At 36.1% G+C, this 20,076-nt stretch overlaps 1 protein-coding gene across 5 annotated transcripts; it reads left to right on the forward strand.

Annotated features, from left to right (window-relative positions):
• Window positions 1–43: 43 nt before the first annotated feature.
• tbx5b (T-box transcription factor 5b) lies at window positions 44–8,498 on the forward strand. Of its 5 annotated transcripts, none has more exons than XM_048187373.1 (10): window positions 44–900; window positions 1,802–1,973; window positions 2,639–2,733; window positions 3,301–3,420; window positions 3,912–4,059; window positions 4,192–4,344; window positions 4,438–4,529; window positions 5,332–5,465; window positions 6,822–7,114; window positions 7,349–8,498. In XM_048187373.1, the coding sequence occupies exons 2-10, from the start codon at window positions 1,830–1,832 to the stop codon at window positions 7,382–7,384; spliced, it is 1,215 nt and encodes a 404-aa protein (XP_048043330.1). In that variant the 5' UTR covers window positions 44–900; window positions 1,802–1,829; the 3' UTR covers window positions 7,385–8,498. The 5 variants fall into 5 exon arrangements, with proteins under 5 accessions (XP_048043330.1, XP_048043332.1, XP_048043328.1 ...); XM_048187375.1 differs by having other exon boundaries at window positions 6,822–6,993; XM_048187371.1 differs by having other exon boundaries at window positions 6,822–8,498.
• The last annotated feature ends 11,578 nt before the right edge of the window (window positions 8,499–20,076 follow it).

Below are 20,076 nucleotides of genomic sequence, written 5' to 3' on the forward strand. Positions count from 1 at the left end.
CGTAACTTCCGTAGGCTACATGGAGCTCTGAAAGCAGTGCACACAAATGTAGACGTTAATAAACAAGTAATAGCCTACGCAAGCGCACTAGGTGGCGCATAAAGGCTGTATCTGTCTGCTGATATTGGTAATATTTGGAGATGTTTTCCTAATATGAATCATGACCTATATGGATTTATTATAAATAAATTATGGAAAGTGGTTTGAGGTTTGGTTTACAGATCCTGTTTGTGTCTATTCTGGCTTATAGCCCACAGCAACTGATGAGATATAAATTCAGCCATCCGTCACTCAGCACAAACAACAACGAAAATAATAGTCATTAGTAATTAAGTAATCGTGAGGAAACCCGATGTGCCAAATTATCTTGTCATTTGTCAAAGTCACATTAAACAGAGCCTTATCCAAATACCAACGAGTCACGAGCTCAGCGTCAAACTCGCGCTCTCCGCGGTGTCCTGACTTTATCTCGCCGCAGTCGGACGATTGCGGGATTACCGTCTTATCTTAACGAGCAATGTTCCCACGGCTCAGTAGTGCAAGCTATCCTGTTATCATCCACTTGTCTTATTTATGGAAGCCTGTTTTGAAGTAATGTGGACTAGTGTATGAGTGACAGAGAGCGCGCGTCATTGGACACACAGCTCGTTCATTATTAGATCAAATAATATTTCCAGAGTATTATGAGGGAATGTTGTGTTCTGTCACCAACAAACAAATACAAGGGGACTCGCACATAGAAAGAAAGAGAAGACAGAGCGCTCGCCTAGTTACCTCCTTTCGACCTCCTCAACTTTTAACCCCGCAGCGCGCAGCCGTCGCGCGCAGTGATGTTGACTGACAAGCGCCGATTTTTTACCGAGCACATTGCAGCTTGACCATTAATTCTGCACCCTAAATGTGAGTATAGTGAATTTCTCTTCTTACGCTATTTAGGCGTGTTCCTCAGTTTTAGATTTGTATTTATGAAGCTCATGGGAACAAGCAGATTTAGATTATGGAGTTTATTGTGAATTTTGTCGCCGTGTGCGAGTTTGGACATGGCGTGTCATGAGTGTGTGAATGAAAAATATGTGACGACGTCGAAAGCATCACGCTATTGGGAGACAGAGAATGGATGGAGGAAGAAAAGAGAGACAGGGCAGATGAAGGGACAGAGATTGGCAAAGGTGTCTGAGAAGAGAGGGAAATCCAAATGAAAACGTTCTAAACTCTTTTGCTAATATATTCTCATTTTATTTTCAAGGAGATTAAAAAAAATATATGTCTATTGGAGAAACTGCCTATCAAATCAGTGAGATGCATTTTAAATCTATGTTTCGGAATTAAGTCAGCAACGAAAAGCTCCTTTAACAATGAGGTAAGAGATGGCAAAAAATCCGAGTATATGCGAGGATAATACAGGCTAAAGAGAACATAAACGTAAGTATTTGGACTCTGTAGGAATAAATGAAGCTTTTCAATATAGCAGCCTGCAAATCGAGATTTTCTGACACTCGGTCTATACATATTATTTATAAACGTTTTACATTGTCAGCCAAAAAAACGTCGCTCTTATTCTGTTCTAAAATTGTCTCAATCGAACGCAAGAATAGGCTAACTGAAAACGCTAAACTTTTTCATCAAGGCAAAATCATTTGTAGCCTATCTAATTCACATTTCATAAGAATTTAAATGAATCTTTTCTGTTTGTGCCCATTTTAAAAGGACATCATGAGTTTGTGTTTTTTTGGTAGGCTAAATAAAAGCTAGAGATCACCTGCTGAAAACATTTTTACCATTTTCCATTGCGCATTTTTAGTTCACTGTAGTTAAACTCAAACGGGGATATGGCGGATTTAGAGTTCGGATCTCTACAGTCGTGTTCCGGCGGCGATTCCCCAGCAATGGAATTCGAGAACGATAAAGATTCCGGACATCACGGTCGGAGCAAAACCGGGTCGCCTCCACTGCAAACTCAGCTCTCCCATCAGGTCAGCCATGACTGTGCACGTGTAGCCTACCCGAGAAGGCTATGCAAATCAAAAATTCTGCTGTCAGATTTTTTTATTTATTTATTTATTTTTTATTGTCATTATTTTATTATTATTATAATTATTATTGGTGGTGGTATTGTTGTTTATTTTAAGTGGAAATTGTTTATTGCACGAAGGATATTCACTCCGAAGATAAAGCTTATAAAAAGGAATTAATAATGTTTACAAAACAAATAGACATTTTTCTAGCATCACATTCATTATTACATGAGTGTATTATTAGGCCTACGTGTATTTAGCACGTAGTGTATTTAGATCGTTTGTTGTTATGGCTATCTTCAAAATGTACACGCATATCTTTTTAATTTGCTTTCACATTCGATATTATTATTAAGTGCCGTTCTCAACTATTTTCACAATTATCATATCAATTAGCCTATCCGTATGGACTAATAAAAAAACTGTATGGTAAATAAATAAAAAAAACGTAAAAGAAATGACAGGATACGCATTTTTATTTAAAAAATATATTTTGTTATTGTTATTATGCTTGCTATATTTGTCAACATATTCAGAAATATGTTAAAATAATTTCAAAATCAGCAGAAAATCAGCAGTAATTTCCATTTCACCCCTTCTTTTTCGCCGCTCCTCTCGTGCAGGGTATGGAGGGAATCAAAGTTTATTTGCACGAGAGAGATCTGTGGGCGAAATTTCATGATGTCTCTACAGAAATGATCATCACCAAAGCTGGTCGGTGAGTGACACCTTTCTTTCTTTCTTTCTTTCTTTCTTTCTTTCTTTCTTTCTTTCTTTCTTTCTTTCTTTCTTTCAAAAACATTTATTTCTCTTTATTGAATATTCATGGATCAACACAATTTGTCAATCAGGCAGGAGCAAAAGCCCCTTGGAGGACAACAGAGTACACAGAAATAAGGCAAAATTTGTCATCAAATTCAAACATTCCGGATGCCAAAAAATATTTTGTTTGATTTATTTCCAAATAAATCTATTCCTTTTTTAACTAGATTGGGTGACTTTGAATACATTTGAAATTGATAAACATATCTCTAAACATATGTGATAGTTTCAGGGACTCTCATTAGATATAAATCTGCAGCTATTTAAAATTATTGCATTATTCCACACACAAAAAAAAAGAAAGAAAAAGTGCTCTTTCTTTACATACAATGAGTTCATGGATCAGGATGTTCCAGTGCACAGTATATTGTATATATTGTATATTTGTTTAAATATTGTATATATGTATGTATTATTATTATGTGCTGCTGGCTCTTAATAATTCATCATTAATCTTTTACAGACGAATGTTTCCCAGCTACAAAGTAAAGGTAACAGGCCTAAATCCCAAAGCAAAATATATCTTACTGATGGACATTATTTCAGCTGATGAGCATCGGTATAAATTTGCAGATAACAAATGGTAAGAACTACAGTGAAATTAATAAAATATCATTTATATAAATTATAATAGTAATATTCATAAATGAATAGAAAGGTCAACTTTTTTTTTTTATAAAGATGTTTAATTCTTTTACAACAATGAATATTAAATTAGCATATTATTACAAATGTTTAGAGTGGTGAGCATTTTAATTGTATGAAAGGCTACTGAACATGAATGAATGAAAGTGAGAGATGTAGCTAAATAAATGCATGGAGGAATGCATAGTGTAAATATGGATTAATGGAAAATGAACTGTGTTGTTGTTGTGAAATGATGCATGAATCATGTAATTATGAGCCTCAGTTAGTTTATATTGTTCAGTGCGTGGAGGATCCACACAGAGCAGAGACACTTTGAGACAGAAGCTCATTTTGCCTGAACCTGAACTTTTATCTTAGAATTGTGGAGCAGACAGAAAGTTCTAATCTTCTTTATAGTTGACTAACCCGTTCCTATCTTCTCTGCAGGTCCATCAGTGGTAAAGCCGAGCCGGCGATTCCAGGCCGGCTGTATGTGCACCCAGACTCACCGGCTTCAGGAGCTCACTGGATGAGACAGCTCGTCTCTTTCCAGAAACTCAAACTCACCAACAACCACCTGGACCCTTTCGGACATGTCAGTAATGATGTCAATCAGACTGAAATGGTTATTTAATTTGCTGATGAACTTGTTTACACCTCAGTTTCATTGAACTGCACACATAGCCAGTAAGTTAACCAGGAAATCTCTTCCTGTTATTTGCTGCAGATCATTTTAAATTCCATGCATAAATACCAACCTCGCCTGCACATCGTGAAGGCAGATGAGAGGAACAGCTTTGGCTCCAGCAACACAAGTTTCTGCACACACTCCTTTCCTGAGACGACTTTCATCGCTGTAACTTCCTACCAGAACCACACAGTAAGCAGCAAGACCCCTATGATCATAAATAAATGGATAGGTTTGCCGAAAGCAGCAGAGTATTCATCTTTAATCCTCTTTTTTTTTTTTTAGATCACTCAGCTGAAGATTGAGAATAATCCATTTGCTAAAGGTTTCCGTGGAAATGACGATATCGAATTGCATCGCATGTCCCGTACACCAAGGTGGAACACGCATATTTGAAACATATCAATACGTACGCATGTCCACACGCAAGCATATTTTACTATAGTAGATTATAACAGCACCATGAGTTTGAGTCTGTGAGTAATGATAAATCAGTAATGTACTGTATCTTTTTCAGTTTTCATTTATGTATGTTGTATGCGCCTGCATGTCATTGTGTGTTGCATCTCGTAGCCACTAATGTTGTAGTTTTAGATACACAGAGAATATGTTGTCCTTTTAACTAGCAGGGTTTGGGAACAAAAGTCAAAGCTTTGTGTTGCATGTTGACAGTATTGAATGTGACACACAAGAGAGGGATATTTATAGTGTAACAATATTAAGAGCAGAGCAGCACAACACGCTGTCACACAGAGAGGTCACTGAAGGGCTAATGTGTGTGTGTCCGAATAAATGCGTTTTTGAGAGAGAGAGAGAGAAAACAGAGAGAAAGAGGAATGAGTCCGATTGGAAAGGGGGTATAGAAAAGATTTTTAGCTTCTGTAATTGTCTCTTAGCTTAGAAATTTAATTAGAAACGATCAGTACTGTGCAAATGATATCCCTTACCCTCGCCGCCCCGCCGTGCCAGTGCAAATCATGAGGCTGCTCTCTCTCTTTTAACACCCTGATCTATCAACCCTAGTGCCAGTGTATTGTGACTCTTCCCCTAAAAGTACCATGATTTACTTGGATTCTGAAATATCCCTTTTTTTCCTCTAATCATCATTTTTTCCAATTTTGTCTGGGTCTCTGCTATAGGAATCAATGTGTCTGATGCCTATTTTGTGTTTTTTCATAGTAAGGAGTATCCACTTGTACCACGTAGTACTGCAAGGCAGCGTGTAGCTCCACCCTCTCCTGACTCTGTCTCTCGGTCAGAATACACTGTGACACAAAAACCCAGTCCTGGCTACACCTGCTCCGACACTTCAGGTACATTTAATTTTTGTGTAATAATATTTTGATTATAGGTAAGATTTATTTACTCTATTTACTAAAGTATAAAAGTCACCTTTTACATAGCACTTGTGCTTTATAAAATACAAAATTGTTTTAAAGCAGCTTTACAGTGGTAAACAGGAAAATAATGATTCAATGATACAAACAAACTTCAATTCTGCTGTAACGCAGCTCTAAAAAGACAAAAGTAAACGGTCATTATTCAGATGTAATCAGTTCAGTGTTGATTCGGTTCAGTTCATCATCAATTATGGATCAGTTCATCTATAAAGCAGTTAAACAGTGATGTCATCATCCAGCTCGGTTCGGTTCTCATCCGATAGTGTCACTGCAGTCATGTCAAAAATATTGCAGAATATTAAGTGTCCCAAACTCAGCAAGCCAAAAGTAACCATTATAGAATGTTAAGATTTGTGAGCTGTAAATGACTGTAATTTCTTTCATACTTTGGAATTTGATGTATGCGACCTGCGGAAGGCTCAGCCTTTGAAATGTGACAGCAGTTATTTTCTGCATGCAATGATGCAACAACAAACGCAGCCTGTGCCGTGATGTCTGATTCGAACTGGTTCTTTATAATGAGTCAGTTCAAAATTTTCACGAAACGGCCTTGATCTTCCTTGTGTGTTGAGGTTTGAATCAGGGAATCTTTTCCTAAACATACACACTTCATTTTGCAAGTGGAAAATTAGCTGATCCTTGATGCAAAGTGCTAATTTCTGCTCTAATTTGATGTAATATTTCACATTTTTAAAATGTTATAGATTTATAGCAAATAAGAATCGATACAATTACTGAATATAATTCGAGAGAAAAATATAAAAATGATTTGTTAAGTCAACAGTTTTTCAATAACTGAAAAATATGTAAAATATGCTATTTGGGGTAAAAAGTGCCCCTGCTGTTGTGGCAATAATTGACATGATGATAAATTGTTTGCTGACTTGACATGATATATTTAGATTCAGAGTGTCCACTTTAGAGATAATCAAGATATAATTTTTAGATAAAAAACATTTGTAAACAAAAGAACCACTTTTATTATTTATCAGTGGAATTGGGCTCCTAAATGTTTTATTTTAGGAGCCAACTTCTTCCTTGTCATTTATGTTGTCTAGACCTTTTTCTGTATGCAGCAGTGAGCACTCTGTAAACTTTTTGCCTTCCTGGATGCATGTTATTATTAATTCAAAAGGTCTGTGGCACTCTTCTAAGCAAGCAGAAACCAACTATTTAAACAAAGAGCAATTCTTTTAAAGCAGAAATGCTAATTTATCTTTACTGGAATGATTGAAACAAGTTTTTTTTTTCTTTTTTTTTTCTCTGCAGGTGATCACACCCTCACTGAAACCCCTCCCACGCATGACCCCACATACCACCTCTTCACCTACCAGCTCTCCCCACAGACGGCCCCTGTGCACAGTGCCCCCTGCAGTATGGACACCGCACAGCACCAGCCTTGCATGTACGGAAGCTCTCAGGTGGGCATGGAGGACCTCAGGTGGGCATCTTATACGGACAGCACAACTTACCAAAGCTTTTCTTCTGCAAAAGAAATAGGTGGGACTTTTGGTCCCACCACTGACCTCTCTCAGGAACTGTATCCACAATACACCTGTGAGGTGGGTGTCCAGTCACACTGCATGATGACTGATTTATCGCTTTATGCTTGCAGTCGATCATTCAGCCAAAACCAACAACCAAACAACTGGTGTGGGGGCAGTTGAGCAAGTGTGTTTGTGTGTGTGTGTGTGTGTGTGCGTGTGTGTAAAAGGGGAAAAGAGTCTATGAATAATTGTGGTAACTTACTCATTTTCATCCTAAAATCACAAGTTTTCATCTGTTTTTCTCCACAGTTTCTACGTTGTTGTGATTCAGATCTGGCAGAGTAAAATTGGTAAATGTTTCAGTTCTGCTATATCATCAAAATAAATAATAACAATTAAATTCAACATCCAAATTAATGTCATCTATTGTATCAAGCTATTGATATTTCATTTATTGATATAAATATTTGTATATATTTTATATATACTTTATTATATTTTATAATTTACATTATTTCTGTCATTAGTTTAAAATAAAATAAATAAATTAAAAATAAAGTTTCCAATTATAACTAAACAGGGTTTTATAGACAGAATATATATATATATATATATATATATATATATAAATTTCTTCTTGTCCCGAATACAGTGATGGACTCTTGCATGTCTCTTCCATCTTCAGTGATGTGTGTGAGATTTTGTGTACCTTTGCATCTCATCAAATATCTCTTTTGGTAAAGATGTGTGAATCTCTGTTACCTTTACTGCAGAAAAATGTTCATCGAGATACAACTACACCAGGAATTAAAAAAGAAAAAATGTTAAGGAGGTGGGTTGTTTCACTGAGGCCACTTTTGTGAAGATTTAGAGAGAATCCTCTCTTTTACTAATATTTCACTTAGGAAATGCTGATGTACAAGCACTAACAAACCCAAACGCAAATGACTCTTAAACCCTAATATCCACCTGAACACGTACATCCACTAGCTTCAGATGGGGGTCCTTTATTTTGTTTATTCTTACTCAATAATAAAGAGAAAAGGGAATGCTGGGTACTGCACGTGTCACAGTCTATTAAGGGAGCAGTGATGTTACCAATCCTGTCATGGCCCAAGGCAAGAGATACAGAGAGAGAGAGAGAGAGAGAGAGGAGGGGCATCAGCTGGACATTTATTCATAGACACACCATGCAATAAGATTTTCATAAGTGAAATATGGTCATTTTAAAGAAAGTTTTTAATGTTGTGAAATTCATGTTCTAATTATTTATAATGATTTATTGAACTATTTATTGATTTTGAGTTCACAATTTGTTTGCTGATATTTATTTGTAAAGTGTTTTTAAATTTATTGAGCAGTTTTTGCATTACCCCGACAAATGTAGAGTTTCTGTGTTTTGTGAAGGTGTTTTCTGAAACTTTAGAATATGAGGCTGAAATAAAAAGGTAATCCACAACCATGTATTTTGTGTTTAATCTAGAGTCTACATGTTGATTTGAAGTAGTACTTTATTCATAGATTTTGATGTTTTGTATGTCTATGTTTGCATGCATACAAATATGACAACAGCAGTGTGTGTGTGTGTGTGTGTGTGTGTGTGACATATCAGGACACAAATTTGTATAATGACGTGGGTATGATATAGGTATTACAAGGAGAGGATGACTTATGAGGAAATTTCCCCATGTCCCCATTTTTCAAAAGGCTTATAAATCATACAGAATGAGTTTTTTTGATAAAGTAAAAATGTGCACAGTTTTCTGTGATGGGTAGCTTTAGGGGTAGGGGTAGTGTAGGGTGAAAATACGGTTTGTACAGTATAAAAACCATTACGCCTATGGAATCTCCCCACAATTCACAAAAACAAACCTGTGTGTGTGTGTGTGGTCCTGGTCCTCTTTAAGATGGCAATATCCAAAATCCATTTTCTGGTCCCCATAATGGAAATCAGCTTATTAATTACTAAGTGATGTTTTTTTGAAAAAGTAAAAATGCAGAAAGTATTTTCTGTGATGGATAGGAAATAGAATGTACAGTTTATACAGGATAAAAATTATGTATATGGAACGTACCAATAAAACATGAAAACGTGTGTGTGTGCCTTAGAGGTGCAGTTTCACACCTTGTGTAAGAGTTTGAGCTGTTACAGGGAAACAGGGGGGTATGCTATCAGAATTTTGCCTTCACAGGAATGACTGGAAAGCTCTTTAAGGGAAAACAGTTTATCATCTAAAGGCCAGGCAATTTCTTGTGCATTCAACAATAGTTTCTACTTGGAGGAAAATAATTCAGCCCTTTTCTTTCCCCCTTTACCAGTTTTATGTTATCACTGGGGTAAATGACTGACATTTGAAATGTCTATTATTATTATTATTATTATTATTATAGGTTTTGTGGACAAACAACACTGCACTGAAAGCAGTCTTTTTGTCATTTATAATCAAAATCGCTGATCATCTTTTAGAATTAAGTAATGTTTAAGTTGTATGAACTCTAAATAATATGTCTGCTATCATTAAATCGTCCTGTCTTATCTCAGCAGAACTGTTTTGGGTGACTCCTACAGATGAAAATCTGAACCCAAATCAAGTCTTTAAAAAGCCTCTGACCCTGACTGGATTTCCCGGCCCAGCTAAGCACTTATTTACTGCTAATTAAGTGATCTGAGCTCATTTTCTCAATCCTAATGGCATCATCCAGCTCCTCCAGGAAACACGCCGCTGCTCCCAGTATACTCTGGCACACGCACATGGTCCAATAAGGGCCCTTTTACCTCCCTGACATTAGCCTGTAATGCTATTAACCCGTTCATCGTTAAAATGCCCACTTAAGCAAAATGCGAAAGATACCCACTTAACCGAATTTATTGCAGAGTGGAAAGAGATCGAAAAGTGTACATAATGTTAATGTGGAGTTGTTAGGAGTGCAGCTCACAACTAATCTATGTATTCATAATTGTGTCTTCTTGTTCCTCATTTCCATCTTTGACCTGAAGAACCTTTATCAGTTTACTGAGACCCAACTGTGTCTATAGGGTTTTGATTTAAGCATGGCTTAAGGTCATTTCATCTGTTTTTTTTGTGTCAGCTTTGCTAGATTTAATGTATTCCCAACATTGTTAAAAACAAATGTTTAATCATGGAGGTATTATAATTAATTCAGTAAGAAAGATTTTTTTTTTTTTTTTTTTTTTTTAAGAATGCTTAGTTTTATTCAGCAAAGTGAATCAAAAGTGACAGTAAAGACATTGATAATGTTTTAAAAAAATCATCATCACAGCAATAAATTACATTTTAAAATATACTGAAATAGAAAAGTTATTTTAAATTGTTATAATATTTCACACCATTACTATTTTGCTGTATTTTTCATTAAATAAATGCAGCCTTGGTGAGCATAACAGACTTCTTTCTAAACATTAAAAAAATCTTACCAACCCTAAACTTTTGAATGGTAAACTGTAGAGTCATAATAAAGTTACTCATTATTAAGTTAAAAGTGGACGATATAGGCATTGTGATTTAACTGAATTTAAAGCAAGAAAGTTATTTAATTATACAGTGAAACGTTTTACCCAAAGGTTATAAAAGTATTTTATTAAATAAAGTCTTAAATATAAAAATATATGAACAAATATTTTTTGGTCACACTTTAGATTACGGTCCAACTCTCACTATTAAATACAACTTTTGCCTCAGTAAACTCCTAATTACTGATTATTAATAGTTAGTAAGTAGTTAGGAAATGGGTAAGATTGAGGGATATAGAATATGCTCATGCAGAATAAAGCATTAATATGTGCTTTATAAGTACTAATAAACAGCCAATTTCATTGTAGCATGCTAATAAGCAACTAGTTAATAGTGAGAATTGGACCCTAAAATAAAATTTTAGCATTCTTTTACGTTCTTTATTTCAACTGAAATATTCCTCTATATTTTTTTGTAAATACTTCAATATTTATGCCAATAAACCTCAATTGAACCTGATAGAGAGGCAGAATTCAGTCAGCAGTTGTCAATAATCAGTAAATACCAGCAGCCATAGAGATTCAGAGGGGGTCAGTGCATGAATTGTGTGTGCTTGTTTGTATCTAGTGCTTAGTGGACCAGAAAACACTCATATGGAAGCCCCTCCCCCAACAGTTCATCCGAAGAAGACTGTTCCCTATGGAGACCTCATAATCCTCAAAGTCAAAGCCTGTAGCCAAACACAGACAGAAAAGACCTGAGCAGACTCCTCAAAAACATTGCATTGTTAATGTAGATTTTCTGTAATCGAAAACTAATTCAAAAACAGTATGTACTCCTTTTACCTGCTCAAATAATATTATATCTGTATTACACTACTGATAATGTATGGAATAATTTAGATTTTTAAGAAGTTAATTAAGTATAAGTATTTAAGTTAAATATATATTTAATCCTCCAAAGAACTGTCTAATTGACCCTACTTTTTTTCATTTATTGTTTTTTTATTTACTGATTACTGCGTTTGATATATACAATGATGAACATAAATGCACAAATGACCGCCAGACAATCAAGAGTGTGGAAAAGAGTTAGACTGAACTAATGATGCGCAGTGGTGGTGGGGAGGCATGGGCCACCCCCGATTCCACCCCCACCCCCCCAGCGCACCCCACCTCCAAATGTTCTGGGGCAGTGTGCTTCGGCAGCAAGGAGCCACTGTCACTCTCCATTAGCAAGATAGCCCTAAACCCTCCCATGCAAAACTGCCATAATGATATCACTAACCACGAGTGGCACCGCCGGTCATGCAGTGTCTGTGTATGTGTGTGTATGTGTGCGAGACCTAATGTCCACAGCTTGACCTTTCACAAACACTTGTTTCACTAATCTGAACCTTTTTTAAAATGCCTTCCTACATCTTTTGTGTCTACTTGAATATGGTTTGAGCAAAATGAGATGTTTAGCCTCCTACCTGACCTCAAAGAAAATATTGTTTTTGAAAGACCATTTCATAATCAGATCATAATCAGAAAACATGTTTTGTCCTCCATATATACATATATATGGACTACAATTACAGTGCAGAAGTTTTCAACATCTTTATATATACAGGTGCTGGTCATATAATTAGAATGTCATCAAAAAGTTTATTTATTTCACTAATTCCTTTTAAAAAGTGAAACTTGTATATAATATTCATTCATTACACACAGACTGATATATTTCAAATGTTTATTTCTTTTAATTTTGATGATTATAACTGACAACTAAGGAAAATCCCAAATTCACTATCTCAGAAAATTAGAATATTGTAAAAAGGTTCAATATTGAAGACACCTGGTGCCACACTCTAATCAGCTAATTAACTCAAAACACCTGCAAAGGCCTTTAAATGGTCTCTCAGTCTACTTCTGTAGGCTACACAATCATGGGGAAGACTGCTGACTTGACAGTTGTTCAAAAGACGACCATTGACACCTTGCACAAGGAGGCCAAGACACAAGAAGTCATTGCAAAAGAGGCTGGCTGTTCACAGAGCTCTGTGTCCAAGCACATTAATAGAGAGGCGAAGGGAAGGAAAAGATGTGGTAGAAAAAAAGTGTACAAGCAATAGGGATAACCGCACCCTGGAGAGTATTGTGAAACAAAACCCATTCAAAAATGTGGGGGAGATTCACAAAGAGTGGACTGCAGCTGGAGTCAGTGCTTCAAGAACCACTACGCACAGACGTATGCAAGACATGGGTTTCAGCTGTCGCATTCCTTGTGTCAAGCCACTCTTGAACAACAGACAGCGTCAGAAGCGTCTCGACAAAAAGGACTGGACTGCTGCTGCTGAGTGGTCCAAAGTTATGTTCTCTGATGAAAGTAAATTTTGCATTTCCTTTGGAAATCAGGGTCCCAGAGTCTGGAGGAAGAGAGGAGAGGCACACAATCCACGTTGCTTGAAGTCCAGTGTAAAGTTTCCACAGTCAGTGATGGTTTGGGGTGCCATGTCATCTGCTGGTGTTGGTCCACTGTGTTTTCTGAGGTCCAAGGTCAACGCAGCCATATACCAGGAAGTTTTAGAGCACTTCATGCTTCCTGCTGCTGACCAACTTTATGGAGATGCACATTTCATTTTCCAACAGGACTTGGCACCTGCACACAGTGCCAAAGCTACCAGTACCTGGTTTAAGGACCATGGTATCCCTGTTCTTAACTGGCCAGCAAACTCGCCTGACCTTAACCCCATAGAAAATCTATGGAGTATTGTGAAGAGGAAGATGCGATATGCCAGACCCAACAATGCAGAAGAGCTGAAGGCCACTATCAGAGCAACCTGGGCTCTCATAACACCTGAGCAGTGTCACAGACTGATCGACTCCATGCCACGCCGCACTGCTGCAGTTATTCAGGCAAAAGGAGCCCCAACTAAGGTCTCAACTAACTATGCTCATACTTTTCATGTTCATACTTTCAGTTGGCCAAGATTTCTAAAAATCCTTTCTTTGTATTCGTCTTAAGTAATATTCAAATTTTCTGAGATACTGAATTTGGGATTTTCCTTAGTTGTCAGTTATAATCATCAAAATTAAAAGAAATAAACATTTGAAATATATCAGTCTGTGTGTAATTAATGAATATAAAGACAAGTTTGACTTTTTGAATGGAATTAGTGAAAGAAATCAACTTTTTGATGATATTCTAATTATATGACCAGCACCTGTATATATAATGTTGAGAACTTCTGTATAGTAATTGTAGATATACAATATACTGTATACTCACCGGACACTTTATTGAGTACACCTTGTACTGTGGACCCCCTTTTGTCTTAAGAACTGCCTTAATTCTTTGTGGCATAGATTCAACAAGGTGCTGGAAATATTCTTCAGAGATTTTGGTCCATAGTTGCAGATTTGTCAGTTTTACATCTATGATGCGAATCTCCTGTTTCACCACATCCCAAAGGTGCTCTAATGGATTGAGGTCTGGTGACTGTGGAGGCCATTTGAGTATAGTGAACTCATTGTCATGCTGCTGCTGAGTGGTCCAAAGTTATGTTCTCTGATGAAAGTAAATTTTGCATTTCCTTTGGAAATCAGGGTCCCAGAGTCTGGAGGAAGAGAGGAGAGGCACACAATCCATGTTGCTTGAAGTCCAGTGTAAAGTTTCCACAGTCAGTGATGGTTTGGGGTGCCATGTCATCTGCTGGTGTTGGTCCACTGTGTTTTCTGAGGTCCAAGGTCAACGCAGCCATATACCAGGAAGTTTTAGAGCACTTCATGCTTCCTGCTGCTGACCAACTTTATGGAGATGCACATTTCATTTTCCAACAGGACTTGGCACCTGCACACAGTGCCAAAGCTACCAGTACCTGGTTTAAGGACCATGGTATCCCTGTTCTTAACTGGCCAGCAAACTCGCCTGACCTTAACCCCATAGAAAATCTATGGAGTATTGTGAAGAGGAAGATGCGATATGCCAGACCCAACAATGCAGAAGAGCTGAAGGCCACTATCAGAGCAACCTGGGCTCTCATAACACCTGAGCAGTGTCACAGACTGATCGACTCCATGCCACGCCGCACTGCTGCAGTAATTCAGGCAAAAGGAGCCCCAACTAAGGTCTCAACTAACTATGCTCATACTTTTCATGTTCATACTTTCAGTTGGCCAAGATTTCTAAAAATCCTTTCTTTGTATTCGTCTTAAGTAATATTCAAATTTTCTGAGATACTGAATTTGGGATTTTCCTTAGTTGTCAGTTATAATCATCAAAATTAAAAGAAATAAACATTTGAAATATATCAGTCTGTGTGTAATTAATGAATATAAAGACAAGTTTGACTTTTTGAATGGAATTAGTGAAAGAAATCAACTTTTTGATGATATTCTAATTATATGACCAGCACCTATATAATGTTGAGAACTTCTGTATAGTAATTGTAGATATACAATATACTGTATACTCACCGGACACTTTATTGAGTACACCTTGTACTGTGGACCCCCTTTTGTCTTAAGAACTGCCTTAATTCTTTGTGGCATAGATTCAACAAGGTGCTGGAAATATTCTTCAGAGATTTTGGTCCATAGTTGCAGATTTGTCAGTTTTACATCTATGATGCGAATCTCCTGTTTCACCACATCCCAAAGGTGCTCTAATGGATTGAGGTCTGGTGACTGTGGAGGCCATTTGAGTATAGTGAACTCATTGTCATGTTCACGAAACAGTTTGAGATGATTTGAGCTTTGTGACATGGAGCGTTATCCTGCTGATAGTTGCCATGAGAAGATGGGTACACTGTGGTCATGAAGGGATAGACATGGTCAGCAACAATGTTCAGGTAGGCTGTGGTGTTTAAATGATGCTCAATTACTAAGGGGCCCAAAGTGAAAATATGCCAAGAAAATATCCCCCACACCATTACACCACCACCAGCAGCCTGAAAATCTGAAGGATGGATGGATCCATGCTTTTGAAGGGGGTGGATTCTGGAATCCACTGCTGCAACAATATATAACTTTTGAGTGATTTATAATCAAGTTATTAATCAACATTTATCCTTCTAAATATTCAATTATTTGAATGACTTCTTCAATGTATTTTAAAGCATTTATTTTCATTTTCATTTTCAAACACTAGAAAATAATGATGAATATTGTCTGTACCTCTGACTGAGAGAAAAGTACAACTTATCAGTATGTTTTGGGAATATTTCCTGTTATAGTTAAAACCCGGGCCAACCTTGAAAAAGTGGTGAATCCTGTGTATTTTTGTATGTGCTCTAGTGTTCTGTGTGCAGGTCCTGTATTGGTACTGATGACAACTGGCATTCTGCTTGAGACCAGCAGATGCCTTGTCATGATCTAGAAGGACATCCTGTACTTAAATCCAAGCATCGTGATGGATGGAGATATGCTTCTGACTGTCCATGTGTGGGAGATTACTAATTTTGTCTAGTTTTCTTAGCCATTCAGAATTGTTTAAAGGGGTGGTTGATTATGATTTCACTTTTTTAACTTTAGTTAGTGTGTAATGTTGCTGTTAGAGCATAAACAACATCTGCAAAGTTACAATACTCAAAGTTCAAAGCAAAGGGAGATATTTTCTTTAAAAGAAATCTCTGCTTAAGGACTAAAGCAGAAATTTACATAAACTTCGCTCCACGAGAGCACGCAACAAATGGGTGAGGTCAAGTTATCGCAATATGTAACATAAATGCAATAGCATGTCATGAATGGAAGATGACAACATAACTTATAACCATAATTAAACTAAACTGTACCTGCTCTATCTTCATGCAGCATATATTCTCTGGCTCTTTAGGCATTTTACAACAGTTACCACACAAGCAATTTATAGATTATCATGACAGAATATGCTAATCAATGACTTTAAAGTCCCCCTGAAATCAAAATTTAAGTTTTTTAGCTTTTAGTATGAATATGTTAGCCTTAATGTTATGAATAAGCTGGTGTGTTCCAAAACAATGACAAAATTCGCATTTGGGAGATAAAAGCATTCAAAACTTACAGTCTCTCACTTCTGCTAAAATGGATCACGGATTTTCATGACATCACATCACACTTCAGTTTCTCGTCAAATCTTCAGTTCAATCAAATGCTCTCTAGAACAACTGTCTCATAAATTTTGTTTCTAAATGCTCGAATCATGACAAAAAACTGTATTTTTTAGGCTGGATCAAGCTAATGCGCAGTCCTAAATGCACATCTCTTGTGCCTCATTTCAGAGTCGTGTGTCTGACTGTTTCTATAGAAACCGGAGCTTCTAGCGGCCGCTGCAGTGATGCGATGACTTTACCAATCAGCGACTGGCTCTTATTTAGAAGGCGGGACTTATTCCGCCATATTGCCAAAGACTAAAGGGACTTTGATATTGCGCGTTGCACTTTCTCCCATTCAAAACAATACCAGTGTCGCATCTTGTGTTATTCTATAGTCTTTGTTCTGCATGAGGTAATGGGAGCTGCTAACATGAGCTCTTGAAACTCCGCCCTTTTCTTGAGAGCAACAGCTCATTTGCATTTAAAGGGACACACACAAAAACCCTCAAAAATGACAAATTTAACATGCTATAAAAAAATATCTATGAGTTATTTTGAGCTAAAACTTCACATACACACTCTGGGGACATCAGAGACTTATTTTACATCTTGTAAAAGTGGCATTATATGACCCCTTTAACCTAAGTAATGATGAAGTTAGTAGATTCTTTATTTTCTTTTATTTTTCTTCTTTTATTAATGTACTTACCCCAAACTTTTGAATAGTAATGCATCACGGTTTCCACAATAATATTTAGCAACAAGTTTGAACCTTGATAATAATAAGAAATGTATGGGGGGTTTTTTAGCACCAAGTGAGCAAATTAGAATGATTTCTGAAGGATCATGTGACACTGAAGACTGGAGTAATGATGCTGAAAATTTAGCTTTGCCATCATAGGAATAAATTACATTTTAAAATATATTAAAACAGAAAACAGTTCTTTTAAATTGTAATATTATGTCACAATATTAGTGTTTTTACTTTATTTCTGATTAAATAAATGCAGCTTTGGTGAGCATAAAAGACTTCTTTCAAAAACATAAAAAAAATTAAATCCAAAATATTTGGAACAACACGAGGGTCAAATTTTTGGCTGAAATATATTGCTTTAGTTCAAGCATTGAATCACCTGTAGCTGTTCAGTCTTTATGAACATTATTCTCCCCCTCTCTCTCCTCTCTCTCTCTCTCTCCAGTGTTCTTGTTCAATATTGTTTACTCCCCATAAGCAAGCCCTCTTTTTGCAACACTAAACGGTGCATTACAACTATCAAACAAACAAACAAATGCACCTTGACCCCGGCTCAGTGGGACAGCTGCGGTGTCTTATCACTTATCACAAACGCTAAGTGAGGGTTAACATCATCCTGAACATTGAGTGGTTCTCCTGCTCACTCACTCACCTCTGTTATGCTCTTGAATAATGAATTTCGCCTGCGCTTCTTCAGTGTTCGATCATGTGTGAACACAATAGAGAGACACACAAAGACCTGATGCCACCTAAATTTACTAAACATCATGCTGATATGTGGGGTTGTGTGTTTTTTTTCTTTTTGAGAATAGAGGTCAGGGAAAGGGTCAATATATGGCTAAATTTGGGATCTATGGCTTCAGTCCATATAGGAGCAGATTTTGTAAAGGTCATGAGAGTGATGTCTCTACCACTGTTGGAGGACAGTTCAGTGGACCCCACTGATTCACACATGGATGTATATTTCAATTTAAATCCTACATGAAAAGTCAAATCTTTTAAGAAAGATTTATTGCTATAGTTTACTATTAATCTTTTTATACAGAATATGTGACGTCATCCAAAAACAATTTTAGTTTAACTTGTTTTTGTTTTAAAGCTAAGAAACATAAGCCAAATACAGTGAAAAAAATAGCAAGATTCTTCTCTTTTTAGCTTTGGACATTTACATGGGTGTTAAAATCATTTCCTCTAATTCCACACTAAGACAACAGAAGCCTTCATGGCCTTAATGCATTAGGAGAGAAGGTGACAGGAGACAGAATGATGTTTATGAATGATAAATGAAGGTCTGGACACACGCACAAAAACAAAAGGAATAAAAAAACACATAAAAACACTTAACGTATTTGAATTTATCTTATCAAGTCCATTAAGCATTGTAAAAAAGTCTCTTTTCATGTTCTCACATTGTTATTCCAGTGGAATTATTCATTAAATAGCAAAAAAATATATTAAATTCTAATGATGTAGACAAAAAAGTGCATTTTGGCTCTCCTTGAACCAAATAAGATATTTAACAGGCTTGTGTATAGAAATGCCTCATAAATGTTTATAGCTTACATTTAATAGCGCTTAGTGCCAAAACTGAAGATGATTATGTGCTGATCCATACACCAAAAACTGTTGTAGTAGATTTATAATAATAATAACAATAATAATAATAATAATATGATGATGATGATGTACAATTAGTGTTACGGGTTTCCTATTAATAATGCTATAACAATGTTTAGCCTAATAGGCTATTTTCTTTATTAATTCTATCTTTAATTCTCTCTATTCATATATTAACCTCCATCATATATTGAAGTATTTAGTTGATCATCTAAGTTTATTTAATTCTGTTTGATTTATATTCACTTGTATTCGCATATATTAATTTCTAATATTTTACAAGAATATGTTATTCATATCCTCAAATGTTGTCTGTTTTAAAAGATAGAACTTTGTTTCTTGTGCTTTATGTTAGATATTGGATGCATTCCAGTGATTGATGTTTTCTTAGAATTGACAGTTCAAACTTCAGAGATACTTTTCCAGAGAAGTGTTTTGTAAGATGTGAGATATGGTATTTGAAAAATGCTTGCTTTGCTGTCTTTGTTCTGAAGGTTCTCAATTGTTATATATATATATTTTTTTTGTCTATATATTTCTGCAGCTGTAACATTTGCCCGGGTCACACTGACCCATCTGCTTCACCAAAGTCTGACATAAATAATGGATAGTCCACTTGACCTTTTCTTATCTGACATAAGCACAGGTATAGGAGGATGTAAGTTCTCTGTATATATGCTTCTTGTTCCTTTAGGCATATAGCTATCTGCCAGGACCTTCTTGTCTTCTTCAGCTCTCTTAGCAGAGAAAATACTCAGATAAATTTTAGACTTAGGCTACTTCATTTAAATTGGACTCAAGTTTTCTCTCATATATTTTATTTCAATATTGTACTCAATATTAAAAGTTTGATTATTATTTGCTCAGTTATATTTTTCATTTATTTTATTTATTCTAAAAAATATTTTTCACCCTCACTTCGACTGACTGGATATCACTGCATATACAGTAATACAATTATTCACTCAGCAACATTAGCCTATTCATAAAAACACAATATTATTCATTAACACCAACGAAATTTACACCACAGTAAATTGAACTAATCCTAAATGTTTTTAAAAATGTCTAATCACGACATGAGATATTTATTTCGCTAAGGGAGAACAGCAGTCTTTAGTAATTAACAAAGTTGGGA

Source organism: Megalobrama amblycephala, linkage group LG4, assembly GCF_018812025.1.
Source record: "Megalobrama amblycephala isolate DHTTF-2021 linkage group LG4, ASM1881202v1, whole genome shotgun sequence".
NCBI classification, from domain to species: domain Eukaryota; kingdom Metazoa; phylum Chordata; class Actinopteri; order Cypriniformes; family Xenocyprididae; genus Megalobrama; species Megalobrama amblycephala.

What these genes read in the sequence shown, in the direction of transcription:
- tbx5b (XM_048187371.1), top strand. Translation starts at nt 1,830, where the DNA reads ATGGCGGATTTAGAGTTCGGATCTCTACAGTCGTGTTCCGGCGGCGAT. An exon ending in ATCATCACCAAAGCTGGTCG is followed by an intron (nt 2,734 to 3,300) that starts GTGAGTGACACC and finishes AATCTTTTACAG; the next exon opens with ACGAATGTTTCCCAGCTACA. An exon ending in AAATTTGCAGATAACAAATG is followed by an intron (nt 3,421 to 3,911) that starts GTAAGAACTACA and finishes TCTTCTCTGCAG; the next exon opens with GTCCATCAGTGGTAAAGCCG.